Consider the following 18584-nt stretch of genomic DNA (forward strand, 5'->3'; position numbering starts at 1 on the left):
CGCAAGCAGAAATTTTGAATTTGAAAATGGGATTTCAGTCAGTGTGTTGCAAAACTCAAGTGTTACAACCATTCAGACTTTACTTATGGACCAATATCATCATTCTCGCATCAAATGTGTTGAATTTAAAAGAAAACTTTTGTGGAAATATTGTATTCTTTATAATCTTTTAGCTACACTGTTTATTAAAACTTACAAACATCTTTCACCTCAACAGTGAGTTGTAACCATTGGCCAACTTATTTCAGTACCCAGGTTAGGTTATGACAGGTTAGACAGGAAAAGGCAACATGATCTGACTCCAGCTTTTTCTCATATGGTTTTGATCCAACATTATTTTGCCATAACTTTAAAAAAAATACACACAACAATCTCCAGCTATAAACGTATCTCTCTCCTCTGAGCTCAAAAGGGAAAAGTTATAATGTAATTGTTTTGGGGTTTTATGTAAAAATATCATAATCCTAAATTAATTACACCAAATTCATTGCTATAACCCCATTAAAACTCAATTTTCTACAATTTTCCTCCTAACACTCCTTACTCCTCTACTTTGGACATGTATATGTCTCTATTATATGTACCAGTTGTTTTGATTATAATATACAGGCTGTAATCCAAAGAATCATTCAGCTGACAGATAAAGATATTTTGTCAAAAAAGGTTTATTAACAAAACTAACAAATCATTAAAATCCTCTTAAATATTAATATAAGCATGTGATAGAATGAGGTGTCATTCTGTCACCAATAAGTACAGCACATTAACTTGTGATGATTTATCTTCATAATTTAGCACTTTAATGCTTTAATAATTTAATCATTTTCTTTTGTTTGGTATGTCTTTAAGCTTCGACAACAATCATTACAATGATGAATGAATGAAGACGACAAATTCCCTTTTATTTAGCAAATCTTTATTGTTATTAACTCTACCCTGCAGTTTGCTTTTGAAATTATATTTTCCACAATGTAATAAATCCTGTTTAAAATTATTTGAAGGATGTAGAGGTTATTTCTAATTATGCCCATTAAGATGTACTTTTAAGGAAATACCAGAGCTAAGCTTTGACTGTTAAATACAAACTTTCCATCCCTTTGAAAATGCAAAATGTATCTGTCTTTTTGAGCATTTTTAAATCTGCTGTGTATCTTCTAAGCTGTCTCTCAGAGGAGCAGCTACATATGGATCAGCCTCACGTTCACCTTGCATTTTTACAAACAATGAGGGCTTTTACCTTTAGGCAACAGTTTGCTTTAGCAACAGTTATTTCTCTGGTTAATCATGACAGAATAAACTAAAAGAAAAAAGAAAAGTCAAAATGACCTTTCTACAGAATCACAGTCCTGTCGTTCTGGATGCAATGTTGTATAAGAACCTTTTAATGGCAGCTAATTCATCTTTTTTTGATAAAATCATAGGATGGGGGCGGTCAGTGGCGTAGTGGGTTAAGCAGCCACCCCATGTACAGAGGCCACAGTCCTCACTGCAGCTGGCCCCGGTTCAAGTCCCACACTGGACGGCCCTTTGCTGCATGTCTTCCCCATCTCTCTGCCCCCTGCTTCCTGTCTCTCTCCAACTGTCTATCCATTAAAGGCATTAGAAGCCCCCCCAAATTTTTTTTTTTTAAATCATAGGATGCAAAGTAAACAAATCAGTTTATTTCTGTCTACTGAGGATCATACTAGATTGTAGAGCTAAGAAAAGTCAGTTTGAAGTAATTTATGTCAGAATTGAATAACTGCCAGTTTTGAAGTGTTGAGGAAGGTCAAATTGGTTTTAGTGTGGGTGGAAGCTTTGTACATTTAGCCTGCCTTCAGCAGTGTGAACACCAGTGTGACATTTTGAGCCAACAGCAGGCTGACCTGCAGACAGGGAGAGGTGTGCTTGTAAAGAAACTGATCAAATGTTCTATTTTTTTCTTTGAAATATAGTGGAGTAGAATTATAAATCAGATTATATTGGAAACATTTTAAGCTTCACTGCTAAAATGAATGTACTTAGTTATTTTTCATCACTATGGGTTTCCCAGCAGACATTTGGGGGGAAGGTTAAGCTATTTGGGCCTCATGTGGATGCTGTAAGAAGTGTGCATGTGACATCAGCATGTAATTGAAAGTACCAGTGAAAGAATTTAAAGTGGTGGAGTCATGATTGACCTCATATAGCTCTCATAGAGGGTTAATCTACGGCTGACAGAGAGCCATCCTGAGGTGGCTGATACTGATGTTGTGCGATGTCCTGACTAAAAAAAAGGAAATGCAGTGATTCACCATAGAAGGGGCTAGTTAACCATCAACCTGACAAACACTCCACCTCTCCTCTGGTTAGCGGCTGAAGGGACAGGGGAGAAGGAGGTGAGCTCTGCTGTCAGTGACTGCTCTCCTCTCTGTCACCGGTAGGTTCTCATCACACTCAGTCAGAAAGGAGCCGTCCTGTTACAAGGTGGAGCTAGGCCTCAAAGAGAGCAGGAGGGGGGGGTTACTAGAGAAGTGTGTGGGGGTGTGAGAAAAGAAAGGAGGAGGAGGTGGGGGGGCACATTAGCTTCTTGGACGAGTCTTTTCTGCCCCACTGTCAGGTAGTTGAGAATTTGTTTCCCAAACCACTGGTAGACATGGACATGGCAGACTACAGCGAGGCTCTGGATCCAGCTTACACCACGCTGGAGTTCGAAAACATGCAAGTGCTCCCTTTGGGCACAGGTGAGTCACATATATGCAACTCTGGCATTGAACTTTGAAACTTTTACTGATTTAAAACTTTGGTCAGGAGAGTACAGTGGGAGCTCCAGCATGAAGTGATAAAAAGGGGTCATTTGTCCATCTGCTGCTGCTCACAGGGGGATCATCCTGTGCACTGCTCTTCTTTTATCACTTGCAATAGCAGAACATTAAGAGATTTTGATTTTATGAGCCTGCTGTGTTCTCAAAGCATTCAGGTCATTTGGTTCAAGCCGTTTCAACCTGTTTCAGCTTGTGCAGTGATGTGGTGTCAAACTGATTGCTGGATTGATATTCACTCTGAGATGATGCAGTGGCTGGAGTATCATGATCACCCTTCTCTTGTTACAAACGGTCTTTTCCCACAGAGTTCAAGCTGAAGAAAACGGATACAGTTTTTCGATATGTGCTTACAATGACACCTACTTATTTGTACAGGCAGTCTCCCATGACCTGTGGCTGTGATTCTACTATTCCCAATGAGAGTTAAAGGAAAGGGAGGCCTAATGGGAAGCTGATTCCAAGCAAACTCACGACTTAACATAGAAATATATGACAACGTTTCCATACAAGTCAACTTGCCGTATTTAGACATGTGCATACATCGCAGCATGTGTCGTGACATATCCTATGATTGATTGAGGCCGTCTTATGACTGTGAGTGTGGCTAAAGAGAAAACTGTCTTCAGTGATTGCCTTTATAAAGGTAATCAAGCTAACAACAACTACCCTCTGTTGAGTATATCTGAGCTACTCAGTGACTTAAAAGATTCTCGTAAGCTCTGATTAAGGCTGGTTTTGATCAGCCATCGTTGGAGCTGATTCATGTTTTCACTCTGGCCATTCACGCCTTCTTAAATCAAACTAACTCTCCAGCCTGTCCAGTAGTGACGGTATCTCACAAGCTTGTTACCTGCCATCTAATTAAGCATTTAAAAAAAAAATAAACAGTAACCAAAGCCTGCTGACTTGATGAGATATTCTCTCTCTCTCTTGCTTCTTGTGTTAGACTCCTCACCGGCTGAAAGCACCAACATGAACACCACCGGCCACCTGGCGGCAGGCAGCTTGTGTGCCATTTGTGGAGACAGAGCAACTGGCAAACACTATGGGGCCTCAAGCTGTGACGGCTGCAAAGGCTTCTTTAGACGGAGCGTCCGCAAAAATCACATGTACTCATGCAGGTGAGGACAGCGTTGCTTTTCAGGGGAGAAATGCTTAATTTTTCCTTGCTTTAGGAGTGCCACTGAAGCAAAGCATTGCACATCCAGCAGCTGGAACTTATTCTCAGCTATAAATGTGGATTAAATCAATCAACCTGATGGTTGTTATTTTGATATAAAGAAATGGCAAATACAATTAATCAATGTATCTGAATGATCAATTGTTTGACTAATGGTTGCAGCAGTTTTTGCTTCCCTCAGTGAGTTTCCTTTTGGATGGCACAACAGCTCAAATGTTTTTCATCTTCTTTTCAGGTTCAGCAGACAGTGTATTGTGGACAAAGACAAGAGAAACCAATGCAGATACTGCAGACTGAAGAAGTGCTTTAGAGCTGGCATGAAGAAAGAGGGTAAGAGCATTCTATTTCTGCAAGGTAAACTGACTCAGCCTGTAAACTTAGTCTGTATGTTGTAAAAACTGCGAGAACATTTAACCACTGCCACACTGTGTGAGCTGTCTTCACCAAATTGATGTGATTTGTCAATGGGTGTTGCAATGCCCAGGAGAGTACTATTTTTTGTTAATGTTCACTCCATGGAGTGCTGAAGTCTCTGAGCAGCTTATGCTGAGCAAACATTTCCAAGCAATAATGACCATATACTGATAGACACGACAACCTCAGAAGACTTCTTTTTCTTTTGAATGTCAGGATTCAGTCAATATCAGGGCAGAGAATTGTTGTCTCCTCTTTTAATTTGATTGTGTTTTTTTTTAACCCACAACTTTTTTTTAATCACAATTTCCAACCAATCATGGTTCATTGATGATAGTCTAAATCTGTGTGTTTTTAGCTGTACAAAATGAAAGAGACAGAATCAGCACCAGGAGATCCAGCTATGAAGACAGCAGTTTACCATCTATCAATGCACTCATTCAAGCAGATGTTCTGTCAAGACAGGTAAAGCTCACTGAAAATCCTGCATCAAACTACCATAAGTCACCTGTATCAAATAATTGAACGGTTTCACAATCTGCGTTTGTATAGATCACATCACCTGCTCCTATACTGAACGGCGATGTAAGGACCAAAAAGATCGCCACAATCACAGATGTCTGCGAGTCCATGAAACAGCAACTACTCGTCTTGGTGGAGTGGGCCAAGTACATCCCAGCCTTCTGTGACCTGCCCTTGGATGACCAGGTAAAACTCATGCACAGACAGAGTGTACATAATGGTATAGACACTCTGGTCACTCATCAACCAGTCGACTCTCAACCATGATGCGGTCTGCAGGAGCACATGGCTACAGGCTTGCCTCTTAATGTGTTCTTTCTTCATAAAATACAATCTGGCAACAAAAAGGAGGGAAGATTAGACACATTTCCAAAGATGACAGGACTTTTCACACATTCAACCAGAATAGTTAATGTATTTTTAATCCTGAGTTAGAATATGATGAGCTGGTTTTAAAGTTATATCCCTCCTTGAAAAAACGTAGAATCATTAACAGTGTGATCACCAGGCCTTAGTCACTGATTTGCTGATGCAGAGTGAGAGCCTGGGCTTCCGACCAGAGCTTTTTGTGCATCCAGTCTTCTAAGCTTCCATGTAAAAAGATTACATGGAAGTTTAGAGAGAACAGAACTACTGTATAGAATACCTGAAGGTCATCATTATAATGCAAAAGACTGAGATATCATCACACAGATAAAAGTATTTAATGGTCTTTGTTCTAGGTGGCATTGCTTCGAGCTCATGCAGGAGAGCATCTCCTGCTTGGTGTTGCAAAGAGGTCCATGCTGTACAAAGACATCCTCCTATTAGGTAAAATTGACACAAAAAGGAGAACGTTTGCACACATTTTGAAAATACCTTTTCTTTAATTCTTGATTCTTGTGTGCATTTTATTTAAAATGTGCTTCACCTACAGGAAATGATCACATTATTCCCAGAAACTGTCCAGAATTGGAGGTGGGGAGGGTAGCACTCAGAATCCTGGATGAGCTGGTGCTTCCTTTCCAAGAGCTTCAGATAGATGACAACGAATATGCCTGCTTGAAGGCTATAGTTTTCTTTGACCCAGGTACTACTCCTGACAAAACTTTTGGATTCTCCAATTTTGTTTTCAAGCTGGTAACACCATTTGCAAGTTCAAAAGCTAGGGATGCATTCTACTGTATGAAGATGCTACTCATTAACACACTTCTCTTTTGTAAAAATGTGTGCTTCTGTTTGCCTACAGATGCTAAAGGTCTTAGTGACCCTGCAAAGATCAAGCGAATGCGATATCAGGTCCAGGTCAGCCTGGAGGACTACATCAACGACAGGCAGTATGACTCTCGTGGCCGCTTTGGGGAGCTCCTCCTGTTGCTGCCAACACTACAGAGCATCACTTGGCAAATGATTGAGCAGATCCAGTTTGTCAAGCTCTTTGGAATGGCCAAGATTGACAACCTGCTCCAAGAAATGCTTTTAGGAGGTGAGTGGGCTCTCTCACTTTTTTCACTTTTCAAATGATTCATCCTCCTACTGATGCATATAACAAAATTTATCAAAAGAGAAAATAGACAGTGGGGGCAAGTCTGGGAATCACACTGGTAAGATATGCTGTTACAAGATTATGGACCGTATTTGTTGCTTTTGTCTCTTAGGTTCTGCTAATGAAGCTCCACATGCACCTCACTCTCTGCACCCTCACCTGGTTCAAGAGCACCTCAGCAGCAATGTTATAGTGACCAGCAACATGCCAACACCAATCCATAATGGCCAAATCTGTAAGCCCCAAAAAAGAGTATAACAACTGCTGTTTTTTTATTGCTGTCAAACACTGAAGGAAATTAAAGTTTTTCTCCATCCAAGTTTAATCAAGACTATCTGTAAAATGAATCTAAGTTAACAATAATCAATTATATGTAATTGAAGCTAGACTAATTTCCTCACTCAGCTCCATGTGCGTTTCAGTCAGGTAGCTTAAAGGTCAAACAAGTTCGACAGAATAATCCCTTAAATTCTTTGTGGAAACTAATCAGGCTTATTTTGTCAAAGAAAACTTCTGTTTTTCATTCATAATGTGTTTAATGCTCTAAGAAATTTCCCTAAAGCACTCCATATCCAAAATACTTTATATCACACAGTGGACAATCTACACCTGCTTATTCAGCAGTTCTGCCTCTAACGTGTTCCTTTTTCTCTCTTTTTTCTTCTTTTCAGCCACTCCTGAAACCCCAATCCCATCTCCACCAACTGCCTCAAGCTCAGAACATTATAAAATGGCCCAGGGGGTCATAGCTACTGTACCCAAGCAGCCAACCTCCATCCCTCAGCTAACCATCACAAAGCAAGAGGCCATATAACAGCTTTTTGAAAACTCATTTCTTCAACTTTTTTATTATGTCAAACCAGGGTCTTTATTTGAAAGTTTATTAACAATCAGCATTTAAGCTGTTAACTTGACTGAAACAGTTATGTAGCTAAATGTAATTACAAGTTCCTAACAGATAGCTTTCAGGGGTTTATTTAGAATATAGGGGCGGTTGAGCTCCATAGCTCAAGGAAAGCCAGATAAAACTATTAACATTGTAACTTTCCAGGCATACTGTTGTTCTACAACTTTTCTTCGAAGTTCACTGCTGCAAATGTAGTTCATTATTGGGTAACATCAGTGCATGCAGTGAGGCTTATGCTAGACATGGTGAGCATATGAATATTTTATGAATGTTACAACAAGCCTTACATTTTCATACATTTAGTGTCACAGCTGTTTTTTTATGTTTATTAGTGATAAAACAAACTCAGAAAAAAGATAAAGGAAAGGCTTTGAATGAGCTCAGGTTTTTGGGACTCTTAAATGTTTAGTGACAAAGGCTTTCCATTTGTGGTTTGTTTTATGCACTGCAATATATAAAGACTAAATTCTAAAATCTACATCCAGATAGCAACGCTTTGTACACAGGTGCCACTTCATAGGACGACATGCTGGGGAAGTTTCTCAATGATATGTTGTGTTCGTTTTTAAAGAATATATATTGTATTTTTCGATTAGTGTTTTGTCATGGTTTAATAGATTAAATCAATTGTGCCTTGTAACTTGTACTGCCTTACAAAACCAGGCAATATGTTTGCCTTACAATGTGAAAATGCCTTAATAAATCCTTTCGTCTATTTTTATATTGCGTTTTCTACTGATTATATTCTACGCTGAGGTCATAACAGAAGAGTTCGCTACGGGGATAAAGTGGAAAGATAAATGGGAAAGCACTGGGGAGAAAAAATGGGTCCAACGTGGCAGTGTTGCTTGGTCTCTGATAAGCTAATCATAAAATCATTACAGATAGTACACAAAACAACTTCAAAGATATACTTTAACACTCCACCTGGGAAAAACAGGTAGCTAACATAGTCTTGTACTGCATTTAGGCTTAACTATTATCTTTTTCTTTTTGCAACAAGAGCTCCAAAAGTTTAACAAATCAAAAAATCTGTTGAATTATCTGTTTGACATGAAAATGTCCAAACATTTGAAGACTTCAAAATGTTTTTAAACACAAGAACACAGCATCATGAGAAAAATGTTTAAAAAAGACTTAAGTAGCTTTGTGGCATCGATCTTGTATGTTTCGAAAAGGTTCCCTAAGTTTTGTTTTCCTGAAACTCGAGTGGATTTTATCGACTAGGTTTGTTCAAGTAAATCAACTTGTAGACATTTCATTCACAGTTCACACTTTGCTCACTACTCTCAAGGAAATGACAGGGTGAATGCACAATTTTAAAAAGAAAATGGAACAAATTTCGAACACAATTACATGGTTTTCTTTAAGTTTTAAGCAATTGTTGTGTCCACTTTACAGATTGGATCAATTAAATCTTCAACCAAACAAAACTGAATCTAGTTGCATGAACAAGAACTTTTACTTTACGAAAAACTGTGACATGAGTAAACTAAAAAAAACTTCAACTACTACAACTACAACTACTACCACTAACATTTACTACCCACTCAATTAAACTAAGACCCAGTCTTTGTAGATGCGCTTTGTCAACTCCTGTAGATAATATTGACCCAACCCAAATAGATTCATTTGAAACAACCAAATCGCTTAATGCTAAAAGAAAACAACTTAATTGTGAGGAAATTTGGTGCATGTTTTTTTTATTTTTTTTATTAAGTTCATGCTTGATTTACTCACAATCAAAAAGAATGAATAACTTAAACCTCAATTTATATAATGTATGTTGTGCTGTGAGTATTGGGAAAAATGACTAAGAAATTAGTCATAAGAAGAAAGCATGATCAGGCAGAGCAACAGTGGACTCAAGATCTGCTTATAAACACATTTACTGAAAAAGCAATGACTGCCACATCCTCTAGTCCTTTATCTGCCATCAACTCTACATAATCAGTCATTGTGGGAATTTTCTTTTCTTCTGGCTGTCATCTTTGATTGTTTCATTGGACCTGTGCCAAACAAAGGTTCCAGTGACATCATCTTGCCCAATGGAGATTTGGGATTTAATACTGAAAGTTGCTTAAATTCAATCATCCATATTCCATGACTGCTTCTCTCTTGGGAGGAGTTCGGTGAGGCCATGGAGAACGACTTCCGGACAGCCTCGAAGAGATTCTGGTCTACCATCCAGCGGCTGGGGGGGAGCGGTGCACCGTCAACACCGTGTATGGTAAGGGCGGGGCTCTGCTGACCTCAACTAGGGAGATTGTGAGTCAGTGGGGGGAATACTTCGAGGACTTCCCCAATCCTACCGACACGCCTTCCGATGAGGAAGCAGAGTCAGGGAACTCAGATGTGGGGCCTCCCAGTTCTGGGGCTGAGGTTGCTGAGGTGGTCAAAAAGCTCCTCGGTGGCAAGGGTGGATGAGGATCGCATGGACATCGGGGACAGTGCCTCTGGACTGGCAGATCGGGGGGGTGGTCCCCCTCTTTAAAAAAGGGAGGGGACACACCCAGAGGGTGTGTTCCAACTACAAGGGGATCACACTCCTCAGTCTCCCTGGTAAGGTCTAATCGGGGGTACTGGAGAGGAGGATCCGTCGGATAGTCGAATCTCAGATTCAGGAGGTGCAGTGTGGTTTTATTCCTGACCGTGGAACAGTGGACCAGCTCTACACCCTCAGCAGGGTCCTGGAGGGTGCATGGGAGTTCACCCAACCGGTCTACATGTGTTTTGCGGACTTGGAGAGGGCGTTCGACCGTGTCCCTCAGGGAGTCCTGTGGGGGGTGCTCCAGGAGTATGGAGTGCCAGACCCCTTGATAGGGGCTGTTCGGTCTCTGTATGGTCTGTGCCAGAGTTTGGTCCGCATCGCCGGCAGTGAGTTGGACATGTTTCCTGTGAGGGTTGGACTCTGTCAGGGCTGCCCTTTGTCAACGATTCTGTTCATAATTTTTATGGACAGAATTTCTAGCCATAGCCAGGGCGTTGAGGGGCACCATTTTGGCGACCTCAGAATCAGGTCTCTGCTTTTTGCAGATGATGTGGTTCTGCTAGCGTCGTCAGGCCGTGACCTTCAGCTCTCACTGGAGCGGTTCGCAGCCGAATGTGAAGCGGCTGGGATGAGAATCAGCACCTCCAAATCGGAGATCATGGTCCTTAGCCGGAAAAGGGTGGAATGCCCTCTCCGGGTCGGGAATGAGATCCTTCCCCAAGTGGGGGAGGTCAAGTATCTCGGGGTCTTGTTCAAAAGTGAGAGACGAATTGAGCGGGAGATTGACAGGCGGATTGGTGCAGCGTCCGCAGTGATGCGGGCACTGCACCAGCCCGTCGTAGTAAATAAGGAGCTGAGCCAGAAGGTGAAACTCTCGATTTACCGGTCAATCTATGTTCCTACCCTCACCTATGGTCACGAGCAGGGTAGTGACCGAAAGATGACCGAAAAATGGTCACGGGTAGTGACCGAAAGAACGAGATCGCGAATACAAGCGGCCGGAATGGGCTTCCTTCGCAGGGTGTCTGGGCTCTCCCTTAGAGATGAGGTGAGAAGCTCGGTCATCCAGGAGGGACTCAGAATAGAACCGCTGCTCCTCGGCATCGAGAGGAGTCAGATCAAAATCAAATCAAATCAAATTTATTTGTATAGCACATTTCATGTACAAAACAGTTCAAAGTGCTTTACATAAAATAAAAGCATTGCAGCAGGGAGTGGAAGAAGCATTAAAAATACATAAAAGAATATAAAGAGAAACAAAGAAAATATTTTAAATTAATTTAAAACCGATGAGAACAGATGAGGTGGCTCGAGCATCTGGTTAGGATGCCTCTGGACACGTCCCACTGGGAGGAGGCCCCGGGGAAGACCCAGGACAAGTTGGAGAGACCATAGCCGCATTTGGACAGAGCAGTTCTAAGAACGGTCCACCTCGAATTACGTTCTAATAACTGTCCTTCCCCAGGGGAACTGTTTCAGTTTGCATTCGCACATGAGTCGGGACCAGGTCGGGACTGATGCGACGCAACCGTCTGCGACAGTGATGTGTTACTTTAGCGCCACACTCAACAACAAAACAATACAAAACAAAACCCGCGAAAAGTAAGGAGAGAAGAAAAAAACACCGCGAAGAAGCTAATATGGAGAGCGGGGAGGCCACCGTGTTCATGGTCTGCATGATGGTAATATTAATCATGGACGATCATATCGGGCATCTAACATCGAGGCTGGAAGAGCACACAGAGAGTCAGGATCGAGCGCAGGCAATACTTCTTCGTTTCATGAAGGAAGGAAGGAGAGCAGAGCGTCGCAGACAAAGGAGACGGCGTGTAAGTTTAACTTATTAAACATGCGCAGGTTGTGTCTGTGTCATATGAGTAAACATTTCAGCCGTGACAACATGACATGGGGCGTAGCTATCGACCACCAAACACCTCCGTCAGATGTGTTCCTATAGAACCCAGAACAGACCCAGCCTCGGAGAAGGAGTTAAAATGGTTATAGGAACTGAGGGCTGTGGTCCCTGGTTCCTGTATGTCCGAATGCGGGAAAAAACGGCCCCATTCCTGAAAAGGTTATAGGAACTGTAAAAGGTTCCTACAGTGGGAATGCACCTTATGTCTCTCGGCTGGCCTGGTAACGCCTCGGGGTCCCCCCAGAAGAGCTGGAGGGACGTCTGGGTCTCTCTGCTCAAGCTGCTGCCCCCGCGACCTGATCCCCGGAGAAGTGGCAGATGATGGATGGATGGATGGATGGATGGATGGATGGATGGATGGATGGATGGATGGATGGATGCTTCTCTCTAACCAATGTAAACTTGTTTTCTTTTGTTTAGGTATTAGCGATGGTTTACATTAAGCTTTTCCGTATGTTAATCCCATTTCCCTCAATCCCTTTCTTACAGTTCATTCACAAACATTGACCTGTGTTTCTCTCAATTATTTTTCCAAAAATAGTGTAATTTTGTTTTACATCCTTTACATCATATGTAAAATATGTTTACATATGTAAGATGTGTTTATTCATTTTATTCAATTTTGTTACAATAATAAAACAGTTGAATGAACATCCTCCAAGACTGGTGATTCCATAATATTATTGCCAGGGCTTGTGATTCATGCTGAGAGAGAGACACACAGGCTCAGCAACAAGCAAGCCAATCCTGCCATCTACTGCTTTCAGTGTGTTTGACGGATGGGGGATTCAGGTGTACCAACACTGCGCGAAAATATGTAGATGTCGAATGTATTGTTTGTGCTGGTGAAATCTTGCTACGTGACATAATTCAGTAGGTCAAGAGACATTCTACAATAACTATTTTATTGATAATAATAAAGGCTGTCATGAATAAAAAAAATATGTATTTTTTTTTTTTTTATGTCTATGTTGTGTCAAAATATATTTTGTTAGGATTGCCTACATTCCTATGAACATGGAAGGCAGCTTGGCCATCGAAATAATCGACGTACATTTCGACGTCTGTGGTGCGTCAGCCGCGCGTCACATGCTGCAAATAGACCAATTAGATAGCGCCATCTCTCTACCCGGAAAGAGGATTTTCCCGACAGGTCGGTAGTGATTTTTGACACACTGGTTTGTTGTTTTCGTCGTTGCTGCCCTTTTCTGACACCAGTCATCACTTGCCAGTGGGTGTTCATCAATGACATCTACGTCTGTTATGGGGGTTAATGTTAAACGCATTTCTAGTTAGTATTCAGTCATCAGTCTCTGCTGCATTGGTTGTGTTCGAGAGACGTCTCAGGCCATCAGACCCATTACTGGAATGCTTATATTGATAACGGTTCTGTCGAGGAACCTGGAGAACAAACCTACTCTATGACCGTTGTATATTTTCCTGTATAGTTATATATGTTCCTGTGTGTGTGTGTGTGTATATATATATATATATATATAGGTGTGTGTGTATACTGTAAAAATAAAAATGTATCAATGATGTAAAATCTACGCAGCTGTTAACGCGTAACAAATGAATTTACTCGAGCACAGTTTTTAGGAGCTTTATATTTTTACCCTGCAACACTTACTTGACAGCTTTTAAGCTCTTTTTTTTCTTGCTAAGACTGTTATGACAATTCTTTTACAAAGTGCTGTGTTTTATTCTAAATTGGTGTTTACTATATTTGAATGACAGTAATCGCATGCTAACCTTAAAAGAAAAAACCCTTCCACCAGTGAAACCAGAGGGCTGGGGTTCAGGTGGTGTTTAAATCTTGCTTTTTGTGAACAGCTTCACCCAGTCAGTCCATGGCCGATCAACATGAGTACGACAGTCCCAGTCATCCTCCAGCGGAGTCTGCCGCAGCTGCAGGACAGAGCTGGTTCCCCGGACCCCCTCCACCCATCTATTCCTGCACCCTGACCCCTGAATTGGTGGCCAAGGCACGGGAGGAGCTCCAGGAGAAGCCAGAGTGGCGTCTCCGTGATGTCCAAGCTTTGAGAGACATGATTCTAAAGGTTTTGCATTGTACTTTTACATCATAATTGACAATATTATAATAATAAATGTTTGTAAGGTAGTCCGTACATCCATCCATCCAGTATCTAAATTCTTTTTCTCCTTTTCAGCTGATCGGCACATTTGTTCTTAAAGGGATAGTTTGCCTCTTTTGACATGAAGCTGTATGACATCCCATATTAGGAATATAATTTATTAAATTTGACTTAACCCCCTGCTGCGCCCTTTGAGCTGAGTTCCAGCCTCGTTTTGGCGTTGATGAAGGTAGTCCGGCTAGTTGGCTGGGGCCACAAAAATAAAGCGTTTTGCTTCTCAAAACAATATGCGTTCAGAAGAGTAATACATTTGCATCATAAAATCGTTCACCAGAAAAAGTCAGACCTCACAATTGCTTGGCGCTATTTTCTCTCCCTTCGTATCACTGCGTGCTGTGCAGACCGAAGTGCAGACCGAGCAGTCCCCTGCTTCCGAGCAGTAAACACCGTAACAGGCGCGGCTGTCGGCAGGCGGCTGTACGCAATGACATGAAGGGAAAGAAAATAGCCCCAAGTGATTGTGTGGTCTAATTTTTTTTCCGGAGAACGATTTTGTGATGCAAATGTATTACTCTTTTGAACGCATATTGTTTTGAGAAGCAAAACGCTTTATTTTTTAAACCCCAGCCAACTAGCCGGACTACTTTCGTCAACGCCAAAACGAGGCTGGAACTCTGCTCACAGGACGCAGCAGGGGGTAAGAAAATGTTCATAAATTATCTTGCTAATATGGGATGTCATACAGCTTCATGTCAAAAGAGGCGAACTATCCCTTTAAGAGTTTTTTTTTCAACGTTTTTTTTTTTATCATTGAAAATACCAAAATAGAATATAAACAGAAGTTTCCTTGTTATCATAATGAAAGAACATGACAACCAGCTTTTCAATGGCATGATTCACTGATAGTTATAATAGTTTCAGGACAAAAGTGAAACACAGAAATTTGTGTGTAATGCTTATTAAAAAGGGTTAGTTTGTTGTTGGTTTTGGTCCAAACAACAATATGGTATCAACAAACTCATCCTTTTCAAACAATTTGACCCTTATGTAATAAAATTATTCAACCTCTATTATGATCAAAATATTAGAAGCCGATCATTAATTAATTGTGTGTATAACTTATCTCTTTTTTAATTATATTGCCAGTTTGTCAAAGTTTAACATTTTGATTTGCCAAAAAAAAATTGTTGGTTATTATTCCACGTGACTTTCCAGGAACAGCCAAATCTCAGGACTCGACTCGATGACGCCTTCCTGCTGCGCTTCCTGCGGGCACGGAAGTTTGACTATGATCGTGCCCTGCAGCTGTTGCTCAATTACCATGCTGGCCGTAAGGCGTGGCCAGAGGTGTTCCAGGACCTGAGGCCATCCACGGTGAAACACGTCCTTGACCTGGGCTTTCTCACAGTCCTACCAAGGCCAGACCCCAGCGGAAGATACATCCTTTGTCTCCGGCCAGGTTGGCTTCGACTTAAATTTTGATCGTCAACTCAGCAGATTTATAACAAATTAACAATTCCACAATGAATTCTCTAAATTTAGTTGTCGCTTTGTTCAGAAGAATCTATTCCCACTCTTTAAGCACTTACTAAGTAACTAAGAACCTTCTATTTTGCTGACAGTTCGACAAGGATAATCTTAGCTGATGATGTAAAATTACCTCTTGTACAGGAAAATGGAAACCAAATGATTATCCATTTGTTGACAATGTGAGGGCCATCTATCTGACTCTGGAGAAACTGATCCAGCCAGAAGAAGCACAGGTGAACGGTATTGTCATCTTAGCCGACTACACTGGAGTGGGCATGTCACAGGCATCCAATCCAGGCCCGTTTCTTGCCAAAAAGGTTGTGAGCATTCTCCAGGTGAGATGTCCACATTCTTGATAAATATACCCAATTTTGTGATCTGATGACACTTTAACTAAAAAATATTAGTTTGATTTAACTTGAAGGTTTATGATTGCAACATAAATTTTAAAAATGTCACGGGAATGAAGAAAATTATCTATCTGACGCACTCATTTATTCGTACGGTATCCCTTCAATTGTCTGGAGAGTTTTAGTGCGACTGCTGTGTTTCTAATATTGACTTGAATACACATTAAACCCAGCTATGTGTTCTGAATGCAGTTTGTCATTCACAGGATGGGTTTCCGATCAGAATCAAGGCAGTTAACATAATTAACGAGCCCAGGATTTTCAAAGGCATCTTTGCTATTATCAAGCCGTTTCTGAAAGAGAAGATGGCAGAGAGGGTAACTATTGTTCTTGAATGATCTTACTCTTGTTTTAAGACTGACTTCCAACGATGTTGCTCATCTCTATCTTCAGCCTGCATTTTTTGGAGCCGTTGCATTAAAAAAATGCTCCTTTTTGCCATGTTTGAATATGAGTGCAAATGCAGTGGAAGTGAACCTCAAAGGAAACGTAAAGCCTAAACAAGGGAAAAGAATCTTTAAGGGACTATAGACCGTGATGATACTTAATGGGTTCAATACTAAAAAAAATAATTTTTTTTTACATTACTTGACATATGGATTACAGCCACTTCAAATAAGAGGCTTGCTGACGAGGCAGCTTTCATGCAGCTTGCATGTCTTTCCTGTCTCCTTGGACAGTACGTCCTTCATGGCTCAGACCTGCGCTCTCTGCACCGGAACATCCCGGCATCAGTTTTGCCAGAGGAATACGGCGGCACCGCTGGCCAACTGGACATGAACGCCTGGTCCAGACTGCTGCTCGACTGTGAGGAAGAATTTATAGTAGAGTTCTGCCAACCAGATCCACTAGAGGGCGTGGTACTCCCAGACTCCATGCTGTTTGAGGGAGAGCAGGCCAGCGGGAAGGATGACGACACCTTCAGGGGGCTGCGCTCTCAACTTTACTACTGTTACTGATGCACCGTATATGCGCACACTCCCGTCACTGAGAGGATATTCTCTGTTTCATCTGAAACATGTATGTAGACTTATATTTAGGCCAAGTTGCCGGTATTGTACATGATTTATTTTATTAGCAAAGCAGCACTACTCTATGAGGACAATCTTCAATTTACTCATAACCCAGCATTCAATAATTGATTAAAGGCAGCTCCAGGCTCTCTGGTGAAGAGGCTTTTGATATGAGCCGATGCATGTTAAGCCATTATTGTTAGTCTCTCTCAGTTTATTTTTACTGGTGCTCCAGGGATGGGCTCACATTGTTCAGTAGTTGTGTGCCCATAATTTCTATGAAACAGATTTCGCTTGCCTAAATCCCACAAAAAAAAAACTTTTCTGTTATGCTTTTGGGTGAAAAGCTAGCCTTACATTTATGCTCAGCTAAGGCTTCATAAGAACCAGTCGAGTGAGTGTCTTAAAACAAAATGCCATCCCTGCACTACAAGCAGATAAACACAGAAACGTAATATATAACAAACACTAACTTTTGAGGTTACCCTCTAAGCAAAGAGAGGCCACTCAAGTATCATTAGCATGAGCTGACCTTTGGAATACATGTTTGGAAAGATTGCGTATGGAAGATTGGATCTCCTGTCTCTTTCATTGGAAGCAGATTCTGAAATTCTGAATGGGAGGAATCGTAGCAAAAAAAAAGAAGATTTTTGGCCATTTAAGCAGCGTTTAAACCAAGAGAAAAACTTTCAATCTATCATCTAATCATGGCATTAAAAAAAAAAATCTTAATCATTTCAGGTGATGTTGAATTTGAAGAAACATTCTTAAATATTTATTCAATTTGGTTCTGATCTTCATGCAGTTAGTGTTACATTTCCAATTGTGCTCAGTCCACATGCATGTCCCCACAATTCATCTAAAAACAAGCAGAGACAGTTTTTGTGTTTTGCAACCATCTAAAACTGCCTTAAACTGTTGCACAACCTTTGTTGCACTTGTATGCACTACAGCAACACTCATCGGCATTCTTATCAGGACTGTTCTCACAGAGGGGTGGATATACTTGACTTTTGAGCCTAAAATGGCTAAGAGAGAATGTACTGGTCATTTTTTAGCTGGTTATGTAACTCACAAAGTGTTTTCTTTTTTTTAGAGACTCTGTTGAGTCAAAACTTTCTTTGTTTGTTTGTTTGTCTTAAATCTTCTGAGTTTAGGTAATCTGCCTTATGGTTTGTTTGTTTTCCAACTCATTTGCCTGTGTTTCATTTGCACAATCTTAATCCAGGGCCATGACTGATCAAAGGAGTTGCATGGGGAATAACATACAGAGTGCTGACTTTAGAAACACCTGGTTTGCCAAATCCTACTCCACACCATGTACAGAAATCTGAAATAATCTGCATCTGTCTTCTTGAAGTAGGCCAAAGTTAACTTGACAACTTTGGTTTACTCTTTTATATTTTTATTCCAAACACATCTGTGACTACAAGCTGTATTTTATTGCAGGATATTTATTGTTGATAGGGATTACAGTAAAATAAAGCTAAAATATAGAAGGTTCTATTTGTGTCTTGTTATGTGTTATGCTGTGGTTGGTAAAGGATGAGCTATGCAGCAGCCTCTTGGGAACTTGGTGGTGTTTTTGCGGTGTAATTGACTGTTGTTGTCTCGTGGATTCCCATCACAAGTTCAGAGTTGGGAGAAATATTCTTATCCTTTACTTAAAGGTAGCAAAAATGATTCAAATTGTCTTCACACTAAAACGTTTACATTTCTCTGAATTAAATGATATGTCCCACATTTAAACCAATACTAGAGAAGTTTGTAAACCTTAAAATGGTGTGGTTCTGACTGG

The 18584-nt window shown here is 40.9% G+C and overlaps 2 protein-coding genes across 3 annotated transcripts; both read left to right on the forward strand.

Moving 5' to 3' along the window:
- Positions 1 to 2605: 2605 nt before the first annotated feature.
- Positions 2606 to 7238, forward strand: hnf4a (hepatocyte nuclear factor 4, alpha). Its single transcript, XM_075475813.1, has 10 exons — positions 2606 to 2702; positions 3730 to 3904; positions 4199 to 4293; positions 4736 to 4842; positions 4930 to 5085; positions 5622 to 5709; positions 5816 to 5968; positions 6128 to 6364; positions 6537 to 6659; positions 7096 to 7238. The coding sequence occupies exons 1-10, from the start codon at positions 2615 to 2617 to the stop codon at positions 7236 to 7238; spliced, it is 1365 nt and encodes a 454-aa protein (XP_075331928.1). The 5' UTR covers positions 2606 to 2614.
- Positions 7239 to 12844: 5606 nt separating this feature from the next.
- Positions 12845 to 18290, forward strand: ttpal (tocopherol (alpha) transfer protein-like). Of its 2 annotated transcripts, none has more exons than XM_075475335.1 (6): positions 12845 to 12890; positions 13571 to 13797; positions 15049 to 15292; positions 15505 to 15698; positions 15980 to 16090; positions 16454 to 18290. In XM_075475335.1, the coding sequence occupies exons 2-6, from the start codon at positions 13588 to 13590 to the stop codon at positions 16730 to 16732; spliced, it is 1038 nt and encodes a 345-aa protein (XP_075331450.1). In that variant the 5' UTR covers positions 12845 to 12890; positions 13571 to 13587; the 3' UTR covers positions 16733 to 18290. The 2 variants fall into 2 exon arrangements, with proteins under 2 accessions (XP_075331450.1, XP_075331449.1); XM_075475334.1 differs by lacking the exon at positions 12845 to 12890 and adding an exon at positions 12897 to 13028.
- Positions 18291 to 18584: the final 294 nt, after the last annotated feature.

Source organism: Odontesthes bonariensis, chromosome 10 (assembly GCF_027942865.1).
Source record: "Odontesthes bonariensis isolate fOdoBon6 chromosome 10, fOdoBon6.hap1, whole genome shotgun sequence".
NCBI classification, from domain to species: domain Eukaryota; kingdom Metazoa; phylum Chordata; class Actinopteri; order Atheriniformes; family Atherinopsidae; genus Odontesthes; species Odontesthes bonariensis.

What these genes read in the sequence shown, in the direction of transcription:
- hnf4a (XM_075475813.1), top strand. Translation starts at nt 2,615, where the DNA reads ATGGACATGGCAGACTACAGCGAGGCTCTGGATCCAGCTTACACCACG. An exon ending in AGTGCTCCCTTTGGGCACAG is followed by an intron (nt 2,703 to 3,729) that starts GTGAGTCACATA and finishes TTCTTGTGTTAG; the next exon opens with ACTCCTCACCGGCTGAAAGC. An exon ending in CAAAGACATCCTCCTATTAG is followed by an intron (nt 5,710 to 5,815) that starts GTAAAATTGACA and finishes CTTCACCTACAG; the next exon opens with GAAATGATCACATTATTCCC.
- ttpal (XM_075475334.1), top strand. Translation starts at nt 12,983, where the DNA reads ATGACATCTACGTCTGTTATGGGGGTTAATGTTAAACGCATTTCTA. An exon ending in AGGTTGTGAGCATTCTCCAG is followed by an intron (nt 15,699 to 15,979) that starts GTGAGATGTCCA and finishes TGTCATTCACAG; the next exon opens with GATGGGTTTCCGATCAGAAT. An exon ending in AAGAGAAGATGGCAGAGAGG is followed by an intron (nt 16,091 to 16,453) that starts GTAACTATTGTT and finishes CTCCTTGGACAG; the next exon opens with TACGTCCTTCATGGCTCAGA.